Raw genomic sequence first — 24,939 nt, forward strand, 5'->3', positions numbered from 1 at the left:
ATCCTCGGGTGATCGTGGTAAATCACTCTTGGGATATGTCACCACCACCAGAAGAAATTGTCGAGGCTAGGGAAATGGTTGAAGTCTCTATATTACCCGAACCAGAAGCTACGATTCCCGTGCCTCGCAGGAGCGCCAGGATTGCAAGTCGTGAAAGAAGTCGTCGGGAGCTTCAAAATAGATCAAGCGAGCCGAAGGTAAATACTAAAATAACCAAAAGAGGAAAGTTGCCGAAACCAAGAAAGGCTCGATCCGTTAAACACTTGATTACCTGTCGCAATTGCGGAACTGTTAATACTATACTTGCGCCGAGGTCGATGGCCAACTTTTTAAAGTCAAGTCAAAGTAAAGTGCCAAAGTGGCACTGAATTATATTCTCAAGAAATAGGATAGTTCTCGACAATTTTAACCTTCATTGATGTTACAAGAACAAAATTTTACATAAATCGATCTGTGCTAAAAAAAAGTTTAATGTTAAATAAATTGTTATTAGTTCAAAATAAATTGTTAAGATCAAAAATAATATTCTTTAACTAAAATATAACCATAAAAAATTTCATGGCTAGCAAGATGTCTAAGATTTCCTGAAGAACGTTTTTTCTCTTCTTTTAGGGAGAAAAAACACAAATGGCCTTGTTACCATTTACAGAACATATTTAAAACCAAAAGCCATTTTCATTGGCGGAACCATGAAGCAATTTTGTATATTACCAATATCATTTTCAATGTGAGCGCTCTATCTATCCTAACTTTTGTAACTGTTCATGCCCAACTCTCCCCTTATAAAGCGCATCTTATAACAAATATCAAAGAAAATATATTGTAATAAATAAATATTTGATTGGTTTCGATTAAGTTGTTATTTTCTTGCCCAGGACTTATTTTATTCAAAAGCACCGCGAACTCAAGTGTGTAGGACAATTTCTTGGGCAAAACCATCCGCACATGAAAAGCAGTCAACAAGGAAGAACGCTATAGTCGAATACCTCGACTATCAGATACCCGTTACTCAGCTAAATAGAGATATGCAAGTAGTAAAGCGAGATTAAAATGCGCCACCTACCGGCGGTATACAGATTTAAGCGTTATGGGCGTTTTTTATCTAGCATAAAAATTGTGGGCGTCACAGGTTTTCGCGGTTTGTGGGCGTTAGAGTGGGCGTGGCATATTCGCGTAACAAACTTGCGCTGCGTATAAGGCTACGGAATCTAAATCTGAAATTTCAATTCTCTATCTTTGATATTTTCCGAGATATCCACGTTCATATTTACGATTTTTTGAAGTTTGTGGGCGGCTTATGGGCGTTAGGGTGGGCGTGGCAAACTTTTTTTTTGGTCAATCGATAGGTATTGATGAGAACATTACATTTCAGTTAAAATTTTTATTCTAGCATCAAAACTGTAGGGGCCACAGTTTTGGGCGGTTTGTGGGCGTTAGAGTGGGCGTGGCACTCTACTGAAACAAACTTGCGCTGCGTAAGAAGCTCAGGAATCTGCACGCCAAATCTCAATAGCCTAGCTCCCATAGTTTCCGAGATCTCAGCGTTCATCCGGACAGACAGACGGACAGACGGACATGGCTAGATCGACTCGGCTAGTGATCCTGATCAAGAATATATATACTTTATAGGGTCGGAAACGCTTCCTTCTGCCTGTTACATACTTTCCGACGAATCTAGTATACCCTTTTACTCTACGAGGAACGGGTATAAATAGTGTATTTGATCAAAGGCAACAGTGCGTATGAGTAATATAATTAGGAGTCAATGTATGGGACCTATGTAAATCGTATTATTTTCGAAAAATTATTTTTGCAATGCCTCACTAACATATATGTATACCTCAACGGCAACCATATAGAAGAATTAAGGGATCTTAAAAGTTTTTATAGAAATAAGGACCACTTTAATGTACATACAAACATACATATGTACATATCTATGTATGTATGAAAACAAAATCTTGGCGCGGGAAAGTACCCAATGTCAAGAAATATATGTAAAATTTAAAATGTACTGCTTTCAAACCTTCTTTTTAGATGACTTAAGAATCCTGCATATGTTAGTTAGCTTTAAACAGCTCCATTTCTTTTGAATTCAAGGATAATTCCAGTTCTTGAAAAACTCCATGTGTTTGTGTGTGAAAACAAGCACGCTCCATTTCGGATTTATCCGAATTGACTTCCATGATAAGGTCGGCATGCTCAACATCCTGGGCAATCCGTATAGTCCATCATACCTTGCATTTCCCCTTGTTTTCCATTGTTATTTATTTATAATTTAAGCAAACAAAAAGGTAAACAAAACACAAAACACCTGTTCCGTTATCGATAGGCACAATCGATAGCTGTGAGGGTGGCAACGCCATACTCTGATTGGAGCTGCCACATGGCTAACAGCCCGCGCAGCGTTTAAGATTTAAAACTAAATTTGAAATATAGGCATATACAAATTAGCCATGGTAAAATAAAAAATAAATTTATGTGTGCTCAACCGTATACATTTTACACAAAAACATTTAAAAAGTTAAGGGTATAGAGCCCCTTTTTTAAAATTATCCAATAACAAACGGCGGCACCGAACAGATGGCAACGATAGCCTGCAAATGGCAACACCAGCAATAAGAAAGTCTGGCAGTACTCTCAAATACCCGCCAAAAATTTGAAATTAGAAAAACATTTCCTCTGCTCTGTACAATATTTATTAATTACGATTTTTTGCGAGTCATGCATGCATCAAGGTGTTTCTTACAAATAAATTATTGCTTACTGGCGCTCGTTTCGCTTTCTCGAGACTGCCCTAGTACGTAAATTGTTCACAAATGCTTAAACTGGGCTGACAGGAATCCTAATTTAGCGAATAATACAAGTCGTATATATAGATTACATAGATTACATGTATAGATACTTTCGTGTGTGTTGATTGAAGTTAATCAATAACCGATTGATTTGTAACAATTGAAGTTAAAGTTAAATAAATAAAATACCACTAGTTTGATTTTAAACTGCTACAAAATCGGTTAATTTGACATTGACATTTAAGAAAAAAAACAAAAAAAAAAAACTGTTTAAGCGACAATGACACGATTTGATTGTTTTTCTCCTGTTCGGCTCTGTGCTCTCAATCATTTCTTAGGACCTAGAATCTTGGGACTACACACAGGGAGTGGGACTATAATCATCTGGATGAGGATTACGCACAGGTGCGCGCCCTCCGTTGGAAGCGCTTCATGCGCCGATACCAGTCCTCCTTCCATTCGATCACTATGGAGTGCGGTCCAATGCCCAGGTAACCGGGTGGCGCCTCCGAGTCCCGACCCAAGATCAAATAGGATCTGTAACAAAAGGATTTCGAATTAAAAAATGATATAATAAAAAGTATTTCTAACTCTACATATCGTGATACCATTTACATAGGTTGTCCTATAACTTGGATAAGGAATCATCTCCCAAGAAAACTATCTAAATTACCAACTTTACCCTATTAAGAAGAAAATGTCTCTAAAGGGATTATATTACCATAGTTTTTGAAATATTCAAAGGTGGATATCTTGATTGTAATAAAGTTACCATGACTTTCATATCTTGTTCTTAATATTGGGTAGGTATCATCCATGTCAAGTGCTTCTGGTGATCTTACAGTCTTTTTTTCTACCCCACAAAGCTCACCTGTTTACTCTGATCTTGGGGCAGCGGCACTCCAGGTCCTTAGTCGGTATGATCCAGGTCATAGGACCTCGTTTTAGGGTTGTACTCGGCATTCCGTAGACGTTCCCCGCGCCGCTGCTTTCGCCTGGCCTGCTGCGCTTGAAGACGGCCTGGATCTGCAGATCGTAGTGCTCCATTTCGCTGTCGCTGGGACTGGAGTTTGGATTGGGATAGTGGAACTCGTACTCCGTCGTAATCGGCGACCGCGGCGATCCCGGCTGATCTTGGTCCATTTCGTAGTCCGCCACGTCGGGATCCATTGCGCGTCGCTGAGACTCCCTGCTGGCCGCCTCGCTGCTCGTATCGCGACCAATTACTTTGGCCATTATTGCTAATGGGGGAGAGGAATATATCAGTAGGGATTTTGATTTACAAGGATGAACTCAAAAAATAATTGAGAAAAAAGGCAACCCATTCTAGGAAGTAGAATAAAGAACCAAATGGTGCTCCTTATTAAATTAAAATATATAATATACCTATTTTATATATTTTAATTTAATATTTAACACAATAATACTTAAAAAATTATATTAACTTAGCATTTAAGCATGCTTGTGGGTAAAATTTAAATTTAAAATTAAATATAAACTAGGAACATATAAATATATCTAAATTTTCTTAACTCACCGTAGTCTCTTTTGCAGAACTTGTTTAGGTTTAGCCTTTTGGTGCTGACTCTGCATTTGCCGCATTCTGAAAAGTCAAAAATTTTGAGGTTTACAATTAGCAAATGGGTTAAATAATACCCCGTTCACACTGTGAGGTCCTCATTCCCTTGGAATAAGGAATGTCCCACACAGAGCGAGCAACCACTTTCGCATTTCACAGATGACATGAAGCTGAGCTAATGGGCAAGTGGATCGGAGTGATATTGCGTTAGAGGTTAATTGGGGATAGGATTTGAATGGGGTTCGCTCTCTATGCCTACGACACTGGCCCTTTTCCATTTGTCCTTCGGCTGGGGCATTCCACTTTGGTGTTTACAATTTAATTGCAAAATTTATGTCTTTATGGCCAATGCCAATTAGCAGAAACAGAATCTGAAACAGAAACAGTGGCAGCAACAACAGCACTGATGCTCGATCAATTTTACATTAAGACTGCCCCGCAGTGCACAGAAAAAAAATGTTTTACAGGCCTTAATGCCCTAATATTGCACTTGCGACTTCGACTGAAGAATTCGCGTTTTAAATTTTTGTTGATTTTTCGTGGTATTTTATGATTTTTATTTATTTTGAGTCTTAAATTATAGTATTTTCGAATTGTTATAGTATTTCTCTCTCTGTATTTCGAATTCGTGCCTTGGGCCGCCTTTTGAGGCGACTAAAATTAGCCAAGAAGTTTATATTTTGTTTTTCCTTTGGCTGGGCATTGCAATTTGCATTGTTGTTCTTTTCGCCGTCGATCGCAATGTCAAAGCAAACGTGACACAATTGAAACAAACTCTCGATCTGTTCGTGGCATAAACATTTATATATATCATATATATATCAATCGATTGATCTGGATAAGAGGGAAGGTCAAAAGGTAAAATAAAATCCAAAATCGAAAGTGAAAATGGCACTTTCCCTGGGCTATTTATGGAGCTCGGTCCCATCCGATTAAAGTGCATTTCTCCGATGCACTTAGCTAGCAAACGATATTTATCGCCGTCATTTAAAGATCATTAGCCACGCCCCGAATACGAACGAAAATAACCGAAAATAGAGCTGGGAGATTCGAAATTTCTGACTCATTATTCGGGAATCCCTCTTTTGGCCATTTTGGCTATGCTATAGGTGTTTAAGTGGGCCAGCAACTCATAGAACTAGTGAGAAAAAATCTGAAGATGAGGAAAATACCTGAAGGTTAACCAGGCATTACTTATAGCATTTATTACTTCTATCTCAGGATTAAATAATACATCTTTCTTTAAGTTAATCCAAAATATTTCAAACCTTTGGTAAACAGTTCATACAACTTTAATATCCATTTGTGCAAATTTTGAGCAAACATAAATCTTCCTAAAATTTGCCAGTCATCAAATTAACATAACATTAAAATTGACCCACGACCCCTGGCAAAACACACACACACACAGTTGGGGGCTTTTGCGCTGCGGGGGCAACTAACTTTAAATTAACTCAAACTTGGACAGAATTTTAAATTAATTTAATAAGATTATCAAATTATAAATTCATAATTAACATTCATGTTCGTGCTGAGTGGTGGAAAAGGGGGGAGGGGGGTGGCTAAATGGGCGGTGCCAGCCACGCCCCCTCATGTTGTGCCAATGAATAGCAAAGGACGAACTTTTTACGCCCGTGTCTGTGTGTCCATTTGCCTAACTCAGTTCTTGGTTACAAGGAATAGAAAACTTTCCACCGGCAACTTTTCCAACTTGCGCTTTTCTTTGCCGTTGACAAATAAATTTAAGAGGGGAGCTCTTTAAGCGCCCTCCTCATCTCAAAATTCTGCATTTGCATTTTTGGTCGGGATGGAGTGGCGTTTTTTGGTGCTTCAGCCGGAGGCAACTTGATATGCAACAATTGCAGCCAGGAATTGATCCTAGCCGTCTGTCTGCCAGCTATTCATATCTGGCTGCAATTTTAATGGATTCGCAGAACTTGCTCTTCTACTCGGGATGGAGGTAATAAAATATTCTTTGGCTACAAAGCATGTTCGAAAAAATATTCGAAATTCAATAGAGTTAATAAAAGGAAGTTGCCCAAGTGGAATGCCAATATTATATGTTTCCTTACCCCTTTAATGCAGTTCTTTTGAATAAAATATTCTAAAATTTTAGAAAACCATATTTAAAACGACATTCATTTTTGAAATTGAAAAAAGTTGACTAGTTTTTGAAGATTTTTTAATCTATAGTGCGGTTCTTATGGGTTTTGAAACAATATAATTTAAACTTGCCAAGCCGTTTAAAAACGTCAAAAAATCCAACTGCATTGGATTCCCTTCTTTTCTATTTCGCTTTGATTCGGAATAAAACATTGCTACATTTTAGAAAAAAACAACATTTTTTTAAACAATTTTTTTTTTAAATTGAAAAGTGTTTAATAAAAGTTCAACTGCATTGGATTCCTGGTTTCCCTTCCTCGCTTTAATTTTTTTATGTAATTTTAATAAGAAAAAGATTCCCAAAATGTAGGAAAACATTTTAAAAACGAATCTTAGCTTTAATATATATTTTTAAATATGTTTCATATTTTAAAAATATTTTACACCTCTTCTGTAGCTTTATTTTTAAAGTTTTATTTTGAAAAAACCTATAAATAAATCACTTTAAACAAATAAAAGCTGGCAAGACCTGATAAAAAATGTCAAATAAAATCAGCAACTTCTTCAGATTCCTGACTTCCCTTCTCCCTTTTCACTCGGTCACTTGGCAATGACAATGGGACTCTATTATGATTAACTCGGCGCTTATATTTCCTGTGGCTGCTTAACTTGCTCAGTCAATTTGTCATTGTTTCCACTTGCAGCTGCATAAACGGCTCATCCTCATCCTTATCCCCATCCTTTCGTCCTTGGATCCTAGTATCCTTGGATTCTTGGATCCTTGGAAGCAGCCACCTTTGGGTTATCCCGCAGTGACTTTGCCTAATGCCTTGAGCAAATAGTTGGGAGCAATTAGCGGCGTCGGCAGAAGTTCTACTTATACGTATATCTACTGTGGACACTGGACACAGTGCGACCGAAAAGTAGGCGACTGCTCTTCTCGTCGCCGCTGCAGCTTATTCATGGGAAATTAAATAAAAAACTTTTTTAATACATTTGCTTTGCCAAGTTTCGCCTGCTCGCTGTCATTCTACACTTTCTGGCCCTCGTATTCCCTGCTTTTCTTTCTCCTTTATCTTTCTGTGATGTTTCTTTGGGGTCCTTATTGTTGTTGTTGCCACTGTTGCTGCTGCTTTTTTAATACCCTTTAGTTGTGAATATTAAGGGTATGCGGGAATTTTGAATGGGTATCTGGATGTGTTATAAAAACTGTACTGAAAATTTGGAGTGTAATTTTTAGACATCGGATTATATATTCAATTCCACGGGAAATTTACAAAAAAAATTTTTATGAGGTTATTTTATGCTTATTACGTCTATGGTCCAAGTTTGACATTCTAAACTGCCTATAATATAAGAACTACAGCTATCATGTATCAGTTTGTTTTATAGCCATGGTTCAGTAAGGAAAAAGAAACAAATTGGTAAGAACATCTTAGTACTCACAACCTAACCTATATTACATATATATGTAGGTCCTATCTCCTTCTACCTATAATTCTCGGTATTTCTTTTTTATAAGATATTGAATGAAAAAATGGAATTTGGTAAAAACATCTAAGAGGGATTGAACTCAATCTAACCTACTTTTACACATTTTATATTCTCCTATGAGTTGTATTATTTTTTTCACGGTTTCAAAATGTCAAAATAAAAGTAGTGAGTATGGGTTATCTTAAATTCGTTACCCTGTACAAAGATGTCCTGTTGTTTTTTCTTTCTTGGAATTCTATTGCAAAGTTTGTTTTGCTGCGAGAGGGAGAGGGAGTGAGTGTGCGAGCGAGAGGGGGCTAGAACTGGGCTTAGTATGATTTATGCTGCGTGGCGCATTTTGTATGCTTGTTGCACTTCGCCCATTCCACCACCCGTTCCTCCTCTCCGGGGCCCCACTGTACTTCCTTCGCCACTGTAACTAAAAGTTGCGTGCAAACATTTGCGTTGTCTGTTAAGTGCCGTTGTCCCCGTTCTTGTCTTCCACAAAACCCCCCCCCCCCCCCCCAAATCCCTGCTCCTTTCTACGCTCCTTGTTTTTCCGCTTCCACTTTTCCTGACCGACAACCGACTGCACTTTAGCGGATTTGTGTTTTCTCACCCATTTGAAAGGATTACAAAGGCGAGGCAAGCGCCACGGCAAAGCAAGCTCCTCCTTGGCCGCGGCCTTTAAACAGTGGGCCCTCGCTAATGGGAAAATCGGAGGTATAAGATTCTAACAAAAAAAAGCTAAGCTAAACATTTTTCCAAAGCTATGAATAATCTGTGAATACCGTGAATATCATGAACCTTACGGAACTTATAGATTTCTAGGAGGTGATCTTATCATCTATCATAAGTAATCAATTTCTGAAGTTGCTTTGCATGATATAACCCCAAATATCTCTTATAACCTATATGTAATTTATAATCAAATGATCACCTAAAAACACTTCTTTTCTTTTCCTAGTTAAATTTAATCAATCAATTTTTTTAGGACTTACTCAAAATAAAAATATTTCGTTTAACATGCATATTCTGGAGTTTCCCAGATATTCCTATGTTCTCAGGTCTATAAATATATATTTTTTTATTTACACAATACCTTTTAGATCTATACTCCCGATATCTTTCTTCTCTATATCCAAGGTTCTCTTTACCAAGACTTCACTGTAACCACTGATAAACAATACAACCAGTTAGCATAGGCACTCGCAAAAAGATGGGAACATGGTAGGACGGGAAAGATGGGACGGACTGGGATCCGGATAGTCGGTTAGCACACAAAACACAACAGATAGATATGGATATGAGAGGAGGCACTTACTTACCCCTGCCGCCCTCGGTGCGATAGTACTGGGACTGGGCGGCCGTTCCGGAGGCGCCATTGCGATCGACGCCAACTCCTGGCGAGGATTCGGCATCATCGGGCTCGGGAGCGGTGTTCTGGGTGTCCAGCATGTTGATCATTCGCGGAGGTTGCTCTACAGTTGGGAAAAAGTTGTGTCAGTAGGGGTAAATAATATAATTTCCTAGTAAAGAACCCTAAAATATACTTGAATACATTTTTAAGATGTATCTATTCCTATAGGGTAAGAATATTATTATTTAAATCCAATAATGTAAGTTTAATATTTAGATCATTATTATTATTTAAAATTATAAAAAAAGTAAATTTCTTATAGTGTTCCAAAACATTTTATAAGATAGGTAAAAAATATATGTATAGATCTTTAAAACTCAACTACATCGTTGATGTAAGTTTCTAAGTTTCCTTAATAGTTCCACATCTATTTTGTAGATCATTCGAAATCCTGGGAAGTACGGATATCCTTGTGATATGGGGATCTATAACAATCTACCTATACTACTTACTTATACAGGGGGCGATGTGGGAGCGACTCTGCTGGTAGCCCCTGGCGCATCGGTTGCAGGTCAGTCCGGTGACCCCGTCCTTGCAGGGACATTGACCGCTGGTGCTGTTGCAGATCTTGCCAGATGAGCCGATCGGATGGCACTCGCAGGCTGGAAAAAACGAGCAGAGATACGAACGAACCATTAGCTCGGCTAGATCTAGATCAGAAATATCAGATGAATGGGGGGGGGGTGGGCTGAAAAACAAGATGCAGATGCTGCTGAATTTCTCTGGGAGCGTGCTGAGAGCTTAATGGACACGGTCCGGCACTTCAAAGACAAAATGGTAATCGCGAATCGCCGCCGGAATCGGAATTGCAATCGGTATTGCATTGCCAATCTGGTCCACTTGAGTTTTACTTAAAGTCTTTCAAGTTCTGATTCTGATTCTGATTCTGATTTCAGCAGCATCCCGCGATTTTCGACCCCCAAGCGACTACCACCGTCCTTGTTTCAAGCAGATTCGTTTATGAGCCGTGGAAATGTACATTAACAGATACGATTACGGTCCAAGTATTCTGTTCATATATATGTATGCACGGGTGTATTCCGGCAAATTGAGTGCACGCCACCAGTTAACAGCTGTCCGTGTCCGCCGTGTCCGTTGCTTGTCCGTTTCTTGTCCGTCCGCACACGGTTAATTGCAAATGAGAGTGCAAATGGGCCCGCCCAGCATTATTTTCCGCCCACCTCCCAGTCTTTTCCTTTATATAATCAGTGTGCACTGGAACAATGCCAGTTTTCCGCATTTCCATTTTAAAAAAAATTAAATTATTGCGAGGTAGAAGTTGAATCATTAAAATGAGGCAATCTTGCATGGATCATTTAAGCTCAAACATAAGTAAATTACAAGGTGGGTTACCAACAAAAGGAGTTATGGTTTTTATCATTATAATTACGTTTATGGTATATATTTGTTCCTTCCAACCACTTAATATCAGAAAAGTCTAGTTTAGAGATCTCAAAGTGCCTAATATCACAATATCTCGAAATTGTTATTGCATGGAATAGATAACTACCTAATGAGCCATATTACTACCTTAAATACTTTCCTATTTCTTATAATATAATAAATATAAATCCTGAATATTTTTAAGACGAAAATATAATTTATTTTTCTGTGTTTAAATTCCCTAGCTTTATATATTTTTGACGTGTCACATCTGTTTTAAGAGGAAAAGCTAGAGAAGACTAATTCTTTGTTATCCCTTATCTCACGACTTTTGTCCTTATTTTCGGGGGATTATTTGTGTCATATGTGTCGGTCTGAGACTATTGTAAGGGCCAAACACAGTTGTTGCCTCAGCTGGGCCAGCTCCCTGTGGGTTGTTTAGTTAATAAGCCGCTTTTGGCCACATTTAATGGGTCTTTGCCACGGCTCTTGGCCAAAAGCTGTTGCATATTTAAAGATTTAACTTGTGCCTGGCTTTGGATGGGGAGTGTGATGGGTTGAGTTCGGCGTAGGCAAAGGTGCATGTCAAGTTCTGGATACATTTAACCCATTAGTGAGGTTCATAAGTCGCTTGTTAGGCTGCACTGTGAAAAATATCAACCAAAACGAACTATCTATGGCTGCTTTTTTAATATATGATGTTTATATTGCCAGTTTATCACTAAAAGATGCCCATTGCCTTGGAAAATTCTTCCTTTTATATAGATAGTAATGGGTTAACTAGGCCTACGGCTCATCCTTCTGTCCTACTTCCACTCTCCTCACCTCTCGCTTCCACCTTCATACCCCATATATGTAGGTACATATACCGTGTTCGTTTCGTGCGTTCGTGCAACATTTGGTAATTTAATCCGATTTACAATAAATTAAATGCGATTTATATGCACACAGTGACACATCCGGATGATAACAACAACAATAACGACAACGGCAACAACAACAGCAACAGACAATAATAACTTGCAACAACAGCAACATGAGCAACAATTCCGTGTGTCCATTGTTGTTGCCTGCAGGGCGTTTCGTAGTCCCCAAATGGCACAGTGGGCAGAAAGGTGTTGTAATCAACATCCTTTTGGATTAAATATATTTGAAAAATGTGTAGGAGTCCTGTACTTTAATTTCCCTAACAGGAATCTTTTTTTAAAGAATAACTATATATACTTTTTTCAAATATTTTAAGGAGTTTCGTAAAAATTTCTTTATAAAATGGAAAATGATTCTTTAATATTTTCAAATATTCTTAGGAGTTTTTTAATTTAGTTTTCCAACCCTAAGTCCCTTTATAAAATCGAAAATGTATTAAAATATTTTCATGAGTTCTGTATTTTAACTGGCCTAACAGAAATATTTTTACAAAATATAACATCCCTTTTGAATATTTTCAAATATTTTGAAAAGTTTTGAATTTTAGATTCCCAATAAAAAATCTTATATAATCAGAAATGATTTTTGAATACATTAAAGTATTTTTAGGAGCTTGGTATTTTAGGTCCCCAAACAGGTATTTTAAAATCTAACAAATGTGCACATTTTTCAACAATCCTGGTATCAGTGTGCGGCATACGGTGGGTTTGGGGCCAACAATATGACAACAATATGCGAGTTGTGTGCGCTGCGCTATCTGCGAAGAGCAGAGTGTGGGCCATTTGGATGGGATATGGTCTGAGGACCTGGGGATATGGGATATGGGATATGGGATACTGGATACGGGATATGGAATATGGGATATGGGGATGTGGGACTTGGGACTCTGGGCTTTTGGATATTGTTAAAATAAGCAAGCCAGGAAAAAACGAAGCCGGGAATGCGAATGGCGGAACGCGAAGTGAGCGAGTTCATTACACATCCACAACCCAAATCCATATCAGTGCACGGCATTGGCATTGGCATTCATATTCATACGTATATATCCCCGTATCCGGATCCCATCTGCATCCCTTGGTGCATTCCATATGCTCCGCCCGGATTTTTCCCCCCAACCCGCTTTCCATTTGTGAATCCGTTTTTCCCTGTTTTTCATCCCATATCCCCACATATAGTCCAATGTGGTCCATTGGCCGAGCTAAAGATTATGAATTTTCATTATGGCCAACCATTCGAGTGGCTTCATTGGCGAATGCTCCTCGGCTGCGGATTTCCCCAGAGCCATTTGCATTTCTATTTAATTATTGAGTGCATTGAGTTCCCTGGATGAATCAGGGAAACCGAAGTCGAAGAAGCCCTTTCACCACAGATCTCCTTTGAATTTAACTCGAAGTTGTGGACGATGTAGTGCGACCCAAATTTGGACAAAGAGCTTCAGACAGTCACTCCTTTTGGCTTATCCCCAGATCGATTCGGGTCAGGGATTCCCGAAATAAATGAGCTACTAATGAGAGGGATACGAAAATGAATCACTCGAACAACTGACTGACTGACTGAGTGGATATTTGATAACCTACTTGTGAATGTCAGGGGCTTCCAGTGAAAGTGAATCAGTGAGTTTTGCTACTCCTTTAACAGCAAGTCTTATTTTTAGCCAGGGAAACAATATTTAACCCCACTGCGGATGCATATTTTAACTCCCTTCTGCGCGCCATTAAATCAGAAATATTTATTAATCGAATTATTATTGATTCACACTTCCCGGGAGTATTTACTCCGCGTTGGAAAAGGTGATTTAAGGCCATTATCCACTCATTAGATCATTGATTTAACACGAATTTCTCGCTGCGCAGCGATTCAAAGTTACCTCATTGAACGACCTATTAAACAGTTGAGTACACAGAAATAAATATGCATGTTCATGTGCCTACGAGTGTGTGCCGAATATTCATACCCACATATATCCATCCATGTTTATTCACATTTGCAGGTATGTTTTATGGCATCTGCCAGGCATGGATATTTTTAAATCAATCATTCGCAGTATGACTGGTATTTGTAGATGCAAAAAAAAAAAAACACCGAGTGCGTTGTTTTCACCCTCCATTCCCCTTGACCTCCGACCTTTTGCCATTTAATTTGGACAATTTTCCGGCTATGAATATATTTCGAATGTGTTGTTTTACTTAATTTTCAGCACGGCATGAACAAAATTAGATTAAACCCCATCCCGTTTTCTATATTTTTTGTTTTTTGAGAACTTTGTTCCCTTGAAATTGATTTCCAGGTAGTAGATTTAAAAGCCCCCAGCACTTGGAATTATTTTTCTTGGCTCTCGCTTCCTTTTTCGGGGCAAACAAAAATTTAATTAAGCAAACCACCCACTCACTCAATCTCAAGATCCCAAACCAAAAGTACTAACACCCAAAAACAAGGCACTGGGCCTAGTGTAAACATCATAAAGCAAATCAAGCGCAATTTGTTATTGTTTATTTCAACTTTGCACAAGCAAACCCCTGCTATATCCCCCCTCAAAAAAACCCAAGAAACGCCACTGACCACTGGAGGAAAGTGCGTTACATAAATTCACCGCAAAAGTCTCTTCCTTCAGCCATCAATTGCCATAAAATATTACCCGAAAATTTCTAGTCCAACAGCGACGAAACGAGAAAAACCAAAAAAAGAAAAACGAAACGGGAAAATGAAAAGGAAAATTGTTAGCCATAAAGAGCACAGCTGCCACTAGTCAGGGGGCTATTGTTGATGCTGCTATTTGTTATTATTAGCAAAAACAAAAGCCCACAGAATCGTGCAATTTTCCAAAGAAAACCAAACAGACTCCTTTTGCAGTGAGGAATTATGAAGAAGATTTCGCAGACAAAGTCTGCCCCGCCATCGGATGATTTGCAGTGAGAGATTACACCTGACCAAGTGGCGGGGATCTGCGGATCCACTCTGTAACACTAACCAGAACAGATCGGTGGAATATCTATGGATAATGAGTGTACTTCTACTTGTGCATTCGAGGAAGAGCCACTGGTGCAAGTACTGGGTACCTGAAAAATAAACCAGCTGATTCGGATCTGTCCGAGATTTAATTCTGATGAAAATTCAATTTTCATTATAATGGGTTTTTATTATCTGTACCTATATTTATAGGCAGTTTTTATAATAGGTTTTATTATCTGTACCTATATTTATAAGTTGATTTCCATGCGAAAGAGATTAATTAAAAAAATGTTGGTTCTGATTAGGCGATACTCAAGATATAAATTCATAGATATAGTACATAAGGGAAACAGAAATGTCTGAGAAATAAAAATTACGAATAGGTACAATATTATGAACAATTTATAAGGTACACTAATAAAACGAAACTGAAAAAATTTAAAGATTTCATATTATAATATTATAAGGGAAACAGAAAATAAAGCTTAAGTCGATTATTTTAATAGTTTCTGCGTAATGAAACTGACAAATAGAAAAATCGAATAGGTACAATTTATGAACAGTTTATTAGGTGCACTGTTGAAACAAAACGTAGTTAACTCAAAGATTTCATTTTCAATTTAAATATTTTTCGCTATGTTTTTTATCCATTAATTAATTTATTTTATTAATTCATTTAAAGAAATTTTAAACCTAACATTTTAAACTTTGATTTTAGTACCTTGATACCTTTTTTTCTAACTCGATTTAAATATATTCAAATTAAATGTAATTCATATATTTAGAACGAAATTTGAAATTCATTAGGCAGTTATTTATCTTTTCTATTTACATTTTTTATAAATAGTGTAGGTACTGGATTATATATGAGTACATTTATTAATATTTAATGGTTTTCAATTATTTTGATATCTTTCTGACTGCTTACTTTACTTACTTTGGCTAATCTGCACATCATTCATACCCCTACACTCTCAAACAGAACTCCCTTAAGGTAGGGATTACACATTCAATTAAATGCACACACTCGCGACTGCCGCCAATGATTCACTCGAATGATCTACCAATTGCTCATGAATTTAAATGAGCCATTTGATTTACCCCGAAAGCCTCGAACCGGTCCAAAAAGGCGATTCACCTTTGCCATCGCACTTCACACTTGAGTTTCAGCCGGCGGGCGGAACTTTTCTCGGGTCTTATTAATAAATCAAAGGCTTCGCGCGACACTCCAGGAAAAGTTACTTTCCCCCCGTTTTCCACCCATTTTTCCGACTGAAAAAAGTTTATCGCGGTTGCAACTGGCGCAAAGTTCGCTCAACTTTCATTCGGCGTTCAAATGAGCAAAATGTGAAGGGAAAGCCAAAGCCTCTGCTCGTCTTGCTACAATTTTCTGTTGCATGTACAAAGTTTTCCGGCTGCCAGGTGGTAGTGGGGAAAATCCAGGGCCGGGAAAATCGTCTCAGACCAACAGACGGATGGGGGGAAAAAAAACTTTTCGCGCTTTTCAAATTGTGCGTTAAAGATTGAGGCGCCTCGGGAAATAGGGAAATGTATGGGCAGCGGTATGGGTGGGGTAAACAGATCTGAATGGGCCTATTGAAAATCAAATGGTGCGCCGTAAAGTAGGCAATGCCGAGCCGAATTGTTGCCAAACTCTCCTGGCTGAAGTGCACCGTTTCGGAAAATGATTTTCCAACTGGGAAAGTGGGGGGTGATGGGGAAAAGCGGGGCGAAATAGCAGCGCCAATTTGACGCTCGAACAATTTGCACAGCTTTAAATGTCAGCTCGCATGCAAAATGTCATAATTCAAATTGGGCGGTTTCTATCGCCCTTGGGCAAAATGTCCGAAGTGTCCGTGGATGGGCACATGGGGTCCTTGTGGGTTAAACGGTGCTGTAAGCACATGTATACACTGGGGAAAATGGGAGCTTAGAAAAATCACAGTCAGCAAAGTAAGGTAAACAGGTACATTTTAATATAACTTATTACAATTTGTTGTATTATTATTTTTACAAGTCTTTTGTGAGTTAAAAAAATGTATAAATCAAAAACCAATATGAATATTAATATACAATAATATTATTTAAGCTTTACCAAGTTCTTAAACTTGTATAACCAAAAAAAATATAAAGAGAGAAATGGATGGTTGCATTAATGTTAAAATTCGATACTTAAGATCATAAAAAAATTATACTTTTAAACAAATCTTAAAGTGTCTATAATTGTTTTTAGTACGAAATAATAGAAGATTTTAAATACACATAAGCTAAGCTAAGAAAGGCAAAAGAGCTCAGTTCTAGACTAAAGTAAATCAATTGTATAGTTTTTTTTAATGAATATTGATATGCCATTAATTTAAGTACTTATAAACTTAGCACAAAAATAACCCAATCTATCACTGAATTCATAGAGTTATCGTCTTGGCTTAAGATAATCAATCAAATCTGCTCAAATTGAGTGCGTTTTTGAAAATACCAAAAGCATAACCGATTCGTTCTGGCGTGCCCCTTCCTCTTTTCCCTCATAAAACTCATCTTTTTCCATCAATTTTTTTTTCCTACCTCCGTTTTTTGTTTAGCTTTGTCGAAAATGTTTGGAAAATGTCTGTGTTCTGGGCACGAAGTTTTATAGCTTTGCCAGCAGAAAATTTGTCACGGGACTTAGTTTTGGTTGGACTTGAACCCACCACCACCACCCACCGACTGACTCTACGGACTGTTTAATAGATTTTTCCGGCTTAGTTTTCGAAGCCACCTTGGCGTGTCGTATGATAAATGCATTTCGCGCTGGCATTCCGAAATTTCAATTAAGTTGCCGAGCGACCCTCGCCTGGGCGACCTTTAACCTTTAAGCGATTTGCCACAGTTGCAATGACGCGTTTTATGAAATTCTAATGATGTTTGACTGATTCTGGATTACTAATTTCTGATTCCTCCCCCGCAAATGTGATGTTCTTGCCCTTAGTTGCAACCTCATTTCCATTTTCATTTTCATTTTCATATCCATCCGCCCCCTTTTCCGCATTTTCATGAACTTTGGGCAATAAAGAAACTTTTCCCGGCTACGTGTGTGTGGCATTATTTTAATTGCCGCTCCTGCTGTTTTCCATCCATGTTATTGCTGTAACATTTCGCACGTGACTTTCTGATTTCATGGCTTTTAATTTCACGTATTTAGTTACGGATAATGTTAATTGTATTCCAGGGCACGCCCACTGGCCACCGACTCCCCCAGAATCTGTGGAGTTTCCCCATTTCCATGGACACATGCCAATCCGTAGAGTCTTTTGTCATAGTGGATATGCCTATGAGTTCCGGGCAGTTGAAAACAATTGCCAGGCATTCAGTTGTACACCCTAATTACAGGGCGGTGATAAACGGTGATGGCAGATATGACACGATATGATGAAAGGGCGGCCTTGTCAACACAGGGGAATCCGTTGAGGGGATAGGATCCGTGGTCAATTGTAACTCTCTTCAAGATTAACACTTAAATGTTGTGTATAAATATTATTAACAATGATTTAGTTTGGCAGAAAACGTACAATATTTGTTTTGATCCCACTTTAAAAATATATTTACATGAACCTAACTTATTTTATATGACCTCTAAATAAATATACAAAGAAATGCTAGCCACTTTATATAGAAGAACTCATGAAGAGTACAAAAATATTATATTGAATCATCAAGCCTTGAAATAAATTGATTTTAAATTTATAAACATAAATATTGAAATGTGACTGGTATTACATATAAAATAGAATGATTATTATTTAACTCATATTTCTAAGTAAATATATTTTTAACTTTTATTTAGTCGAACTAAAATTCAAAATTGAAGGTTAAAATTTCAATCGGTGAAAGAAATTAGTAATAATATACTAAAAATATACTAGATATAATTTATTGATTTTTTTATATAAACAATAAATACTAAAAACTTTATATAGCAGTGCTCATGTAATCTAAAACATATTAGATTTAATCCTTGATTAAAAAATCATTAACGAAGTAATTAAAGTGTAAATAAATAATCCCTAAGTTTATATCATATGTAGTCATTTCTGTAAACATTATTTACAGGACAACCTGAATTCGATTTGCTATTTTCTCTTCTTGCCTTTATTACCCTTATATGGATGTGACATGCAAATTTAATGATGTCAACGAAGCCAGCGGGGCAAAAAGTAGAGTATACTTTTTTGGGGGCGAGGGTTCAGATTTTAATTATGAAAAGAGCAATGGCAAACGGCAACACATGCAGACAAGTGTATGAATAACGATTCGTTTACGGCCAGGATGTCGGGAGCCTCTCGTTGGACAAATAATAATATGTAATTTTCCGGTCATTGAAACATTTGCACAAATAAGGAAATTGACTGAGCCGTTTGCCGAAATGGCTTTGACAACACGTGTCCGTATCCATGAGTTTGCCTCTGAATCTCAATCCTGCCTCTGTGTGTAATTTCAAATGCCAATTCGGAACCCATTTCCAATTCCTATGCCAGTTCCATATCCCCACTAAAACTCCTCTGTCTGGGCGATGAATTATGGCTTTGGATGGCGTTTGCTCCATTAGACTTGACTCTGCCTTCCCCGAGTAAATCATTTGAATATTTAAATTAAATCAACTTCAAATTCAACTGCAGCACACACATAAATGTATGTATGTTTAGTTTGCGGAAGAGTCGAGTTGCCTTTAGTTCTACTAATCTTTTTCATTTAAGCTCTGGAAATCGAAACGAATTTAAAGGTAATTATAATTCAAGAATGTGTGAGAACAATTTCCATTAACTAAAAGTTAATGGCTTCGAGTCGGCTGAGGAAATGTTCTTAAAATTCACAATTTCACAACTTAAAACCACCGATTGCATCAATGGAAACTTAATGCTTCCATAAAATATTAACAATAAATTCCGAATTAAATTGTGTAATTGTGGCCGTTGATTAAGTGTCTCTGAAGCTTAAGCCAATGTGTATTTGCAATTGAAAGGTGGAAGGCAAATGGGTAAATTAACTAATAATAAAGGCATTGATTATGATTTGGATTATTTTGTCTCGGTATAATGGAGTGGTTAATATGCGAGAATATCAAATCAAATCGCTTCAATAACTTCTTAAAGGAGTTTCAATATATTCCTTTAACAAAGAGGTAATCCTTAAATGTTTTTTGTTAGTGCTTAATATTTTCAAGTAGTATTTAATTTAATTTAATTGAAAGGTAGAAATTATTTAATGTACCTGTCTGATATTAAATAATTTTATAGGTATTTATTGTTAATCTTAAATATTATTTATTTATTTAAATATACAAGTAGGCTAATTTAATAATTTTAAAGGCAATGGTAGTGGTTTGGATTATTTTTTATTCATATTCTGTAATGGACTGTTTAATGTGTAAAAATGTCAAATAAAATCGTTTCAGTAACTTCTTTAAGGGAGTTTCTATTTTTTCCTTGGCCAAAAATAAATCTTTAAATGTTTTTTAGTTAATTCTAATTTTTTTTCTGTTAGATATAAGTGCCTAATATTTTCAGATAGAATTTAATTGAATTCCCTGGTACTGAATATGGGATGAAAACACCTTTCTAGACATCCCACAAAGACCCACATATGAGACAACCCCTTTTGTGGCTTTGGCTGCTGTCTCCTCGGCAAAATGCCATTAGTAATGTGAAATTATTTAAAATTTATTTCGAACGCTTTCGGGGATATGAAAAACGAGCCGGCAGCTCGAGATGAAACGAATAAATCACCGGATGTCCTACGACAGTCGGCATCAGCTGGAGAGCATTCCTCATCGGCCCTGGGCCACAAAGATTTTCCCCCCCAACAATTTCGGTTGACTAATTGAAAGTTCGGGGGCCAAATAAAGAGGGGGTAAACATTTGGCAAATGGCAAACATGACGTAAAACATTTTGCCAACAAGCCGAGAAACAACAACCGAAAAACAATGACAGCCACTGTAAGGCGGGAATGTAAAAATCTTTCTTAACAAATTGCACGCGTGTCAAAATTAAAACGAATAAATTTTTTATGGTCGCCAAAGAAGGGGATATAATTTTAAAAAAATTGTCGCAGCGGCGCCTTTTGTCTCAAAATCGCAAGTGGTTGAGTGGGCGGTGAACGGGGAACTTGACGATATTTACGATGTGGCTCCGTTCCGACTTAGCTGGATAATTAATTAAAAATCGATAAGAATTTGATTTGGATTTAACGGCTCTGGCTGAGCGGGCGCGAGAATTATGATGCTTAGTCAGCCGAAAGCCGAAAGCTGAAAGCTGAATTTCGAATGCCAAAAGCCAGAGTCCGAAAGCCAAAAGCGGTTTCGGCCAACATTTCTGACATCCCCATGACAAACGACAGGCGGCACCCCCTATGACCACCTCCCGAAAATCTCCCGAATATCCCTCCCACCGGGGCCTTTTGTTTTTGTTTACGATACTCGATTCGCAATTAGGTATAAATTTTTTGAATGTGAATTCCCAGCGGGTTGCATATAACATGTACATTCTGATATATATATATTTTCGAAACTGAACTATAAATAGTCGAGCGGTTCGGATTTTAGCCATGTGGTTCACCTGATTTGATTGTTTGCCAATGAAAATGATTGCAGGCCATAAATTTCGGGCAGCTTCCTCTGCCTTATAGAGCACATCCGTGTGCTGAGTTCTCTAAATGGAATGTGCATATTTCTGGCAGCCTAATAAACATCTTGAATATATTTAGCAATAAAATAAGTAATATTATCTTAATTTAAGCGAAGATATTCTATCATTTTCTTATAATTCTTCATGAAATCCTAGGGTATCCATGTTTCGATCATTCAGGAGCTAGACTTTTCTAGTCTAGATCTTTTTCTTATCCGCTGACTTCGTTTTATTTTTATTGTTTCGATTGGAGCGCGTGAATTTATGGTGGTCATAAATTACATTACAAACAACACACTCGAAGGTCGCCTGGGGACGGCCAAAGGGTTGCCACAGGGGGTTGGGTGCTAAAAAGGGGGTCTTGGGATGGGCAAAAGGGGTTCAGAGGGGGCGGCTGGCCCAGTTGGATTTCACTGGGAGCTAATTATTGTAAATTGAGCATTAATCTCGGAAGGAGGAATTTCCGATTACTCAATACGTTTAAAATCACTCTATTTAATTCGAATGATTGACTTCCTGTGGTCTTTGGTTATATTTAAATGTTGGTAAATTTAAAAAACTTGCATAATGGAAGGTTTTGTTGAATAAGACATTAAACGACTTAAGGGAATTAGGTTGCCGTACAGTATTTATGAATTCTTACATTTTAGTTGCATTTATGCCCCAATATTTCCAGTTTTTAACATCGTTAATTCCTAGTTTCAAAGGTCTTAGAAAGGTAACCCAAAGTTCACTTCTATACCCCATAACTATAGTAATTGAACTCCGATTTAGGCGTGGGATACCTCTATGAGTTTGTATTTAAAATCCCTAAAAACCTACATTTAAATATTTATTTTCTGAGGGGCTCTAAATTTTAACCCATTTTCATGTTCGATTTTTCCTCAATTTCCATTGGTTTCCAGAAAGGTGACCCAAAACTGCACTTCGAGATTCCATAACTTGAGTAATTGAACTCCGATTTAGACGTGGGATACCTCTTTGAGTTTGTATTTAAAATCCCTAATAACCTACATTTAAATATTTATTTTCTGAGGGGGTCTAAATTTTAACCCATTTTCATGTTCGTTTTTCCTCAATTTCCATTGGTTTTAGAATGGTGACCCAAAACTGCACTTTGAGATACCATAACTTGAGTAATTGAACTCCGATTTAGACGTGGGATACCTCTTTGAGTTTGTATTTAAAATCCCTAATAACCTACATTTAAATATTTATTTTCTGAGGGGGTCTAAATTTTAACCCATTTTCATGTTCGATTTTTCTCAATTTCCATTGGTTCTAGAATGGTGACCCAAAACTGCACTTCGAGATTTCATAACTTGAGTAATTGAACTCTGATTTAGACGTGGGATACCTCTTTGAGTTTGTATTTAAAATCCCTAATAACCTACATTTAAATATTTATTTTCTGAGGGGGTCTAAATTTTAACCCATTTTCATGTTCGATTTTCCTCAATTTCCATTGGTTTTAGAATGGTGACCCAAAACTGCACTTCGAGATTCCATAACTTGAGTAATTGAATTCCGATTTAGACGTGGGATACCTCTATGAGTTTGTATTTAAAATCCCTAAAAACCTACATTTAAATATTTATATTCTGAGGGGGTCTACATTTTAACCCATTTTCATGTTCGATTTTTCCTTATTTCCAAAGGTTTCCAGAACGGTGACTCAAAACTGCACTTCGAGATTCCATAACTTGAGTAATTGAATTCCGATTTAGATGTGGGATACCTCTTTCAGTTTGTATTTAAATTCTCTAATAACCTACATTTAAATATTTATTTTCTGAGGGGGTCTAAATTTTAACCCATTTTCATGTTCGATTTTTCTCAATTTCCATTGGTTCTAGAATGGTGACCCAAAACTGCACTTCGAGATTTCATAACTTGAGTAATTGAACTCTGCTTTAGACGTGGGATACCTCTTTGAGTTTGTATTTAAATTCTCTAATAATCTGAATTCAAATATTTATTTTAAAAGTGGGTCACATTTTTCACCCATATAACTTGAGTTATTAGATCCGGATGCAGAAGTGGGATACCTTTAACTCCGCGGAAACGTGTAGTATTTTGACACTTCCAAATAATTTATGGAGACAACATTTCTTGAGATGTATTTTTTATATTTTAAAAACTTACCTTTGCAAACCTTGCGGTGGGTGAGTGGCTTGGTGCTGTCCCTGTAGAAACCCTCCTTGCACTGGTGACAATTCCGGCCAGTGGTCGAGTGACGGCAATTCTGGCAGACTCCGCCGGAGACGCCTTGGGAGAGCCGGAAGATTTCCATGTTGAAGCGGCACTGGCGGGCGTGCTTGTTGCAGTTGCACTCTGAAATACAAAAGGCAAGGGAGACAAGTTCGCATGAGAAAAGATACATTTGTTAAGCTCCAAGTGTCCGCTTTCAACGGCTTTATTGGCGCCTTCGATTTGGCGATTGCCCAATGCGATAAATGGAAAGAAAATGGCACGCAAAATGGTTTGTCCAGGCAAATGGCTCGAGATGGGATGGAAATGGTGTGAGTTCTGTTCGGTTGAGTTGGGTTTGGGGTTGGGGAAATGGAACAGAGATTGGCAGTGGATCTGGTGGATGGGCGCGCTATTTGTCTAGCGGGACATTGGCTTCGGTTGGATAATTTATGCGCGGATTTGTTTTGAATTACTCACTTAAGACAAGGCAAATGGACTATTAGGCGGGGATTTATCCCTTGAATGTAGGGACTTAAATAGAGAAAATTAAATGCCTAGAACTTTGCAACGCCCACAAATATTTAAGGCATTTACTTGGACTTCTTGATATTTAATCAAAATAAGAGAAGGTACTTCGGTATATTTCTGGTATTTTCTGTATTTTAAATGTAATATAAATAACATAATCTGTCCTATTTAATGTTTTAAAGTCAAGGTAACTAGCATATCTTATTCGATCACTGAAGACCAGAGGTTCCTTTGCTTATTCACTGTCGCCTGCTGCTTGTTATGCTTTTGGCAAACAGTTTTGCTATTGACATTCGATGGCGACTGCTGCGGTTAGAGCTGCCTGCCATTGGTACACAGGGAGAAATAGGGATTTATGGTAGCAAATGTTAGGAAATATTGGGAAATTAAAGCTAAGGTGACTTATTAACTTCAACAAACACTTAACTCCTTTAAGGAAAATCCCTACCAAGCCTTAGCTTAAGAATTAAACATTGTAACTTCCATCTTTATATACAAAGTTGTAAGGAACTTTGGAAACCACTTTTGCTTTTATATCTGTGTACAATTTCTGCTGCTGAGTTGGCATCTTTTAGAGTTTGGAGCTTGAGGTTTATGGTTTGGGCAGACGGAAATGGACAGCTGAGCTGTCAATGGCAAAGGCCACGAATCCCGAACCTCGAATCTCTTTCTGCTGTTGCAGCTTGCGGCTAGACAAAAACTTGAAGCGCCTCAGCCATTGTCCACCGGTCGAGGGCCCACTGTCTGCCATTCTGTGCAATCGACAGTTGTGTCAGTCCAGGTTCATTTCGCAGTTCAGTTTTGTTCTCCTGCACACACATGCTGTAATTATCTTGCACAGCGGCAGACAAGGCGACTCTCGACTCCACTTTCACTCCATTTCCACTCTCACTGGTTCCCTTGGAACTCCCAGCTCCATGGAGCTATACCAT

At 37.7% G+C, this 24,939-nt stretch overlaps 1 protein-coding gene across 4 annotated transcripts in view; it reads right to left on the reverse strand.

Annotated features, from left to right (window-relative positions):
- Positions 1-2,683: 2,683 nt before the first annotated feature.
- NetA (Netrin-A) overlaps positions 2,684-24,939 on the reverse strand; it is a 52,442-nt gene continuing 30,186 nt past the window's right edge. Inside the window, exons 2-8 of one of the 4 annotated variants that reach the window (XM_065867811.2) lie at positions 23,432-23,620; positions 9,823-9,972; positions 9,693-9,761; positions 9,275-9,431; positions 4,333-4,398; positions 3,667-4,036; positions 2,684-3,332 (exon numbers count right to left, since the gene is read on the reverse strand). In XM_065867811.2, coding sequence (XP_065723883.2) covers positions 3,706-4,036; positions 4,333-4,398; positions 9,275-9,431; positions 9,693-9,761; positions 9,823-9,972; positions 23,432-23,620 — 962 coding nt within the window. In that variant the 3' untranslated portion in view covers positions 2,684-3,332; positions 3,667-3,705. The remainder of the gene's footprint in view (positions 3,333-3,666; positions 4,037-4,332; positions 4,399-9,274; positions 9,432-9,692; positions 9,762-9,822; positions 9,973-23,431; positions 23,621-24,939) is intronic. The other 3 variants (XM_065867810.2, XM_017069866.4, XM_017069865.4) reach the window with 3 other exon arrangements.

Source organism: Drosophila suzukii, chromosome X (assembly GCF_043229965.1).
Source record: "Drosophila suzukii chromosome X, CBGP_Dsuzu_IsoJpt1.0, whole genome shotgun sequence".
In the NCBI taxonomy this organism is placed as follows: Eukaryota; Metazoa; Arthropoda; class Insecta; order Diptera; family Drosophilidae; genus Drosophila; species Drosophila suzukii.